We start from the raw sequence: 6,720 nt of genomic DNA on the forward strand, positions 1-6,720 counted from the left end.
TCTCTAATTACACAGATTTATACATCTAAATATATTTCACTAATAGTCACATATCAAGAATTGGATATTGAAAGTGTGTGATAGGGGGCGATGCATGTTACAAGGTGGTTGGTATTGGGTTGATATGCATTTCACACGTGTTTGAAGCATTGCATATAATCTTTTTGTTTTCTTTCCGGTTGTACGCTTTCATCAAGTAATAACAGAAGCTAAAAACTCTTCATGGATTCGTTCATTTTTCTTGTCTGCTTGAATTGCAATTTCCTTTACCAATTCAATTTATGTTTTCGCATACACAATAAATTATATGAATAGTCACCGAGTTCCATAATTATAAATATATGCTTAATTTCCTATATATGAACAAAAGGCTGGCAAGAGTTAACATGCACACACGAAAGCCACGTTTTTATTGTATTATTTACACATAAAATAAGGGGGGGGGATATGTAACAAAGAGTAGTCACAATTACAAAGAGAGAAATCATAAACTCGGACAACACTTGTAATCTAGTGCAAACTCACACTCGTGACATTTAAAGATCATTTGGCAGTGTAATTTCTTGCGACAGATTTTACATTCACGATCTGACATAATAGCTTGAGAAAATGAGAGAGGATGTGGGTGAGCATCAGTGTTATAATTCCCCCCAAACTTTATATTCACGTAATAATAAATGCTTCTTTGCTCCCATGTATATGTATTTGTCTCGCACTGAAGTATCAACGGAGCACAAGCAGTATGTATAGATTGAACACAATCATGACAATGATAGAAAGATTCATGAGGATTCAAATCCTCCTCACATATTTCACAAAAGTATTCGCTCTTATGATTCTCAATCGGAAGGTAACTTAGGTGCATAAGATGCTTGTCACACTTGTGCATGATTTTTTCGGATAATAACAAAGCACATTCTGGATGTATATATACATCACAAATGTTGCAGCTGAAGAAAACTGGATCCTTTTGACGATAAACTATAATAGGGAAAGCATAACTGGTCCATCTAAAAGGTAGGAGGCATATATGGCAAGATTTACGATAAAAAGGTTTTCGGACTATTGAAAGAAGGTGATCCGGATGAGATTTATGTGTGATTTCTTTAGGTATAAGCCCACAACCAACATCAACATAGTATTCACATTCGACACAACAATAGGAAAATCCATTGCAAGGTAGATCACAAACATCACAAAGGAACACACCAAAAAAGTGAGGAAGGACGTGTGAATACATGAGATGGAGGGTGTGTTCTGGGTGACCCGGGTGGTTTTCTATTTTTTGGGGAAGTCGAGTACACCACTCATGGAGAGCAAAGTCATTGCAACTCTGGTGAGGGCATTTGTAAAAAGGCATGGTGGACGTGATTGGTCTGAGACATCCATTGCATAGCAACCGGGTCTTTTTCATTGGGTTATGACACTTTAATAACCAAGAAGAATTAATCTTTGAGGAGGAGGTTTGTGTGTGATGAATAAGAATTAGAGGGTGTTGATGACTTATGTGTTGTAAGTTTACCTTATCAATTACGAATGTTCCACTTTCTTTGAAAAACAAGCGTTTTGGTAGGCTATAAGATTCATCAGGGAATGGGAGATGAAGAAGGTGAGGATGGTCAACATCTTCAAAATTTTTAATTGATTTGCCTGAGCCTGATAGATTGGAAATTAATTAATTAGTATATCTCATCAGGGTGAGGTTCAATAAAGAACCATAATTAATCAAGGAACCAAGGAACCAATCTTTTTTTCAACTTTTAGAAGTTATTTTTTATCAAAAAAAAAAAACTAAAAATACAGAAATTTATAACTTTTTATCCTTTTTCCAATGATATCAAATTCGATTTTTTTTTACGTCAAATTCACAATGTGAATCTTTGAAAATTCACAATGTGAATCACGGTGAATCCGGATTCACACGGTGAATCCGAAAAATATTTTTCACATTCACAATGTTAATATATGAATTTAGATATTTTTAGATTTTTTTTTCGATAAAGAATAAGCTCTCGAAATTGAAAAAAAGATTTGGTTCCTTGAAGAACCAATAATTATGGTTCTCTATTGAACTTTTCCCTATCTCATCATTCAATCGCTAAACAGTTAAACAATCATCATATAAAGGTTAAAGGGATTAATTAATTACCAGCAGGCGAGAAGATAGACATGAATGGCTCTCCTCTTGATGTTGCGCAATCCAGATGGGCATAGTACATGCAGACATCACATTTGTAAATCCAAAGATTCTCCGTATCATAAAAACCATTAGTGCCTACTCTGCATCTAGGATGATGTTTGGCTTTTTGATCTTCTTCCGGGAAGGAATATGAAAGGGTGAGTGGATGAATATGATAAAAGGCACCATCTGTTCTCTCTTGGATGAGCAAATATCTTGGTAGCTTAGCACAATCCTTGTGTATGGTGAAGCCAACACAAGTGGTACATTGATAGAACACCCCCTCATGTCTTTTCCCGCAAGCACTACACTCGCACAAAATGTGCTTAGCAATAGCAGACATTAGCAAGTGAGGGTGACTAGGATGATGGATGGTGTTTTTTTCTATTTTCAGGGCACAGCTTACATAAATGAAGAAATCACAAAAGAAACATTGATAATGTACGTCTGAATTCTCATGATGCGTCTGACAAATTCTGCATCTATTTTCGAAACTTTGACCGAAACGACTGCGGGTTAGGATAAGGGGATGTGGGTGTAATGGGTGTTCTAAAGTTTTCGGGAGGTCATAACAGAATTCGTGAACTGAGAAAGTACACATCTCTCCCATACATTTGTAGTAGTACCTATGGAGCAAATTGATTTGTTGTCTACATCTGTGACATAGAGTTCCAATTTCCCCCCAGGCAATCAAAAAAACAACTTCATCATCATCTTCAACGTGTCGATCTGCATACTTTAGATGCATATCAATGAGCTTTAGTTCATGCTCGTGTTCAACTTCCTCCATTATGATATTATGTTTCTCTCTTTATGATATGCTGTTTGGGGACGCCTTATACAGACTATTTAATGCAATGAAAAGAATGTATTTGTCACAAACTCATGAAACTGAGTACGCACGCATGTCTTTTGCTTTTCTGTCATTCATTTCACCTTTTCTAAGCAAGCATCTATGCCACCTTTATCCATTCCAACCGAATCATATGTTCCCTCTCTTTCACTAAAAGGATGTTGGCTTTTAGCTTTTAATAAAAAACTAGAAAAAAAAAAGTTTCTAGCTTTTATGCTAAACAAAAACCTTCAAATCCAAAAACTATTTCAAGTAGCTTTTAGTTTTTAACTAATTTAATACATTTAGAAGCTAACAACTACTTTGCCAAACGCTTGCATAAATAAAAGCTTCAACTACCAACTACCATGGCTTTTATGGAATTGCATGTAATGCTTTTATATCAAGAAACTACTTAATTTACGATGTATTCTATGAATACTGGTTGGTAAAAAGTATGATACTCTAATGTGGACAATATATGTTTCTCAAAATCTTCATTATTCTAGATTTGGTTTTATGTTTTGTTCTTTGTGAAGTTTAATAATTAAGGAATAAACACAATTGAAACAAACAAAAGCATAGTATAACTCTTTTCCTTTTTGTTATCTTTAGTACCACCCCTCTAATAAATAAGGAATAAGTCCCAATGTTAAGTTATACTATAAATTTTTATTTTCTTCCATACCTATCACCATGTTAACGACTATTCATGTACAATCAATCACCTTGAAAATTGTTTTTGTATTATAATTGTGTAATTAGTTACAAAATTCAGCTTCAAACAAATAATTTTGTGTGGGAGTGACACTCAATCCACCAGATCAGATTCATTCAATCCACCAATTTAGATTCATTCAGGATGACTACAATACATTGATGGACATGTCATCTCTCGTTTTGCAAAAGACATAAATGCCCCTCACTCCCATCTAGTCTAGTCATTTGTAACAAACGCAGGCTTAGGCATCTTTAGATGTTTCTTATGCTTTTCTTATTTTCTTTTGGGAGTTTAACTAAGGACAATCCCATGAATGTTTATCCTGATCATGAAGAGGAGGAGGAAGAAGTAAGTGAAAATTCTGATGAAAATTCAGAGGAAGTTGAGAGCTAATCTTCAAGTTTCCGAAACAGTTAACCCACAAGTGTATTTAAGTTTTTACTTTAATTTTCATTTCACAGAACCAATATTTCTAATAGTCCATAGTGGATAGAAAATAAAATATATCTATTCAAGTGTTGAAAATAAAATATAGCAACCACCCACATTACCACAAAACCTACTTTTTTTTCTTTTTATGAAAGAGCGGGTATAGCCATCGATCAGGAGACACAATGTATGATGGTAGTGAGTTTGCTTTAAAAAATCATATAACTGACAGGAGCTATAAATTTTGCCCTGTTTAATAAAATCTTTAAAATACATAATATAAAGTGGATTCTTTCCTATAATGGTTTCTACCAAGGACCGAGGATTTTCTGATCAAATTATCGAATATATCAGCCATCTGATGTTAATCAAGAACAACTAGTAAACCTAACTATAAAACTTCTCTTGCAATGGAATCTGAATTCCTTTTCGTAAGAGATCGCTTCATCTTTCATTGAGAAATATTGTATCCAAGTTCGGTAATATTATACATAAAAGGAAGAAGAATTACTTTAAAAGCAGTGAACTTAGTTCACCAAAGATGGCTTGAGAGACATTTTTAGACTTCAGAGGACGTATATACGCCACCAATTCCGCATTGGGTACCTTCAATCCCTCCATTGGTGTTGCTGTTAGCTGAAACATCAAAACCCTAAACAGAAATCATAAACCCTGGTTTCCATACTTTGACATTACATCGATGATCGAATTGAATGTCTATATTTCAACTCCAAAGGGTGCGGGCTGGCTTAAATAGGTCACGTTTCATTGATTATTCGGGTCATTAACGCCTTTGTTTATTGGGAAAGTTATAATGCTCTGTTTCCTTTGTTCTTGTTGAATCATTTTCAGTAAGGCTGCAGGGAATGGGATGAAGAGGGACTCGGCAAAGGTGAGGTCGGCAAGGAGAGAACACTCCCCCTCACCTCGACATGATGAGGTTTTATGTGGAACTAAGCACAACCTTACCGAGTCTTTACTGTTGACAAGCTTTTTCACTGATGTGGAGGGGGGTTTTGACGCTCGGCAATAATAGAATAATCTATACCTCATATGAATCACTAGAAGTGTGTAGAGATATATACACAGACCTAAAACGAGATGAGACAATAAGCATGATGTGTTTTATCAAATTTTCTTTTATGGTTAGTAGGGGTTTTATAAGGATGATTTTAATAAGAACTAGGGAGGTGTACCCACGCTCCGTGTGGGGCAAAGGGTATGTTTTTATCGGTAAATTTCCAACTTCTTGAAAACGAATACAAATAAAAATAGAAGTAAGTAGTAGGACTTTGAAATTGTACATAAATTCAGGGACACTCAAACAACCCACAAACACACACATCACAGATGCACGTAGATACATAGTAAAAACACACACAACACAGACACATACTGTTTTGACATTTTAAAGTGTTTTCTGTTGTTTTGACCATTTTGCCGTTGCTTGGTGTTTTCCTTAGGTGCTGTCTTTGATGGTCTTAAGTTCTTTCGACTGTAAAATAGAAGTATATTATAAACAATAGATAAATTATGTAGTTGTTATTCTAGATAACTGGACTAAATTAGTCCTAAGAATAAATAAAGATAAGTGGGCTATAATTTTCTGCTACTGTTGTCAAACTTATAAAAAGATACATGTATAACCGGTAAAACCTATAAAAATGCAGTTATTTACCGTTATGAATAGGTTGTGTCCAGCTTTACATAGAGGGGCGGAGTCGGGATTTAAAAATAACGGGGGCTTATATTGTGTCCGAAAAAGGTCTTGAACGATAGTGTAAAAAAAATCTTACATATATAGGAGTCATACTATATTGGCTAATCGGCAGTTAAAAGAGCCATAATGAAACTAATTAAATTAAACCAATTAAACTAAATGGAGGTAAATCCATAACTAAAATATGGGTGAAGTACTGAAGTCTATGAGATTTTAATTGTGGGCCCCAAGTTTACTCATAGTCATAACCCTATTATTTTTCTATATATTAATTGAAATTTTAATAAAGATTGACATGGTTTTGTATCACAGAAAACCTATGTGGGCTTCAAATTATACATACACTTGTATACTATAGTTTGGACTTTTAAAGGAGAATGAGGGGGCAGAGCATCCGGCAGCCCCCTGTTATCTACGCCCATGTTTACATAAGCCTACCTGCAAGGAGAACAATCAAACCCTTAGTTAATCGATGAGTCAACTAGACATTTTAAAGGATAATTTAGCATCAAAATGACTTAATCCTATATCAAACACTTAAAAGATGAACAACATAACCATTATAAATTATTTAAAGAAGTCGAGCTCAATTTCTTCTTATTTTCATTCTCTTTTCTTTTTTGGCCCTTAGTATCGATTCATCCTCTATCATTTGAACTCGACTTGCAAACCGTTTTCCATAATACCCACAAAATGCAAATGTTAGGTTAATATTACTTATATGCCCTTGACCATCAGTAAGAACAAATAAATGATGTTGATTCCACCCACTAACCGACTAAAACATCAACACTTTTATGCTACATTTGTTCGTATACACTAATTTCCTCATTTTGACC

General features: G+C 34.6%; 1 protein-coding gene across 1 annotated transcript; it reads right to left on the reverse strand.

The window, feature by feature from the left end:
- Positions 1-399: 399 nt before the first annotated feature.
- LOC145132854 (uncharacterized) lies at positions 400-2,999 on the reverse strand. Its single transcript, XM_079067793.1, has 2 exons — positions 2,150-2,999; positions 400-1,656 (listed from the first exon to the last, which is right to left on the reverse strand). The coding sequence occupies exons 1-2, from the start codon at positions 2,967-2,969 to the stop codon at positions 485-487; spliced, it is 1,992 nt and encodes a 663-aa protein (XP_078923919.1). The 5' UTR covers positions 2,970-2,999; the 3' UTR covers positions 400-484.
- Positions 3,000-6,720: the final 3,721 nt, after the last annotated feature.

The sequence above is a fragment of the Lactuca virosa genome, chromosome 8, assembly GCF_052849685.1.
Source record: "Lactuca virosa cultivar CGN04683 chromosome 8, Lactuca_virosa_CGN04683_v6, whole genome shotgun sequence".
Lineage (NCBI taxonomy): Eukaryota > Viridiplantae > Streptophyta > Magnoliopsida > Asterales > Asteraceae > Lactuca > Lactuca virosa.

What these genes read in the sequence shown, in the direction of transcription:
- LOC145132854 (XM_079067793.1), bottom strand. Translation starts at nt 2,969, where the DNA reads ATGGAGGAAGTTGAACACGAGCATGAACTAAAGCTCATTGATATGCAT. An exon ending in GTCTATCTTCTCGCCTGCTG is followed by an intron (nt 1,657 to 2,149) that starts GTAATTAATTAA and finishes CCAATCTATCAG; the next exon opens with GCTCAGGCAAATCAATTAAA.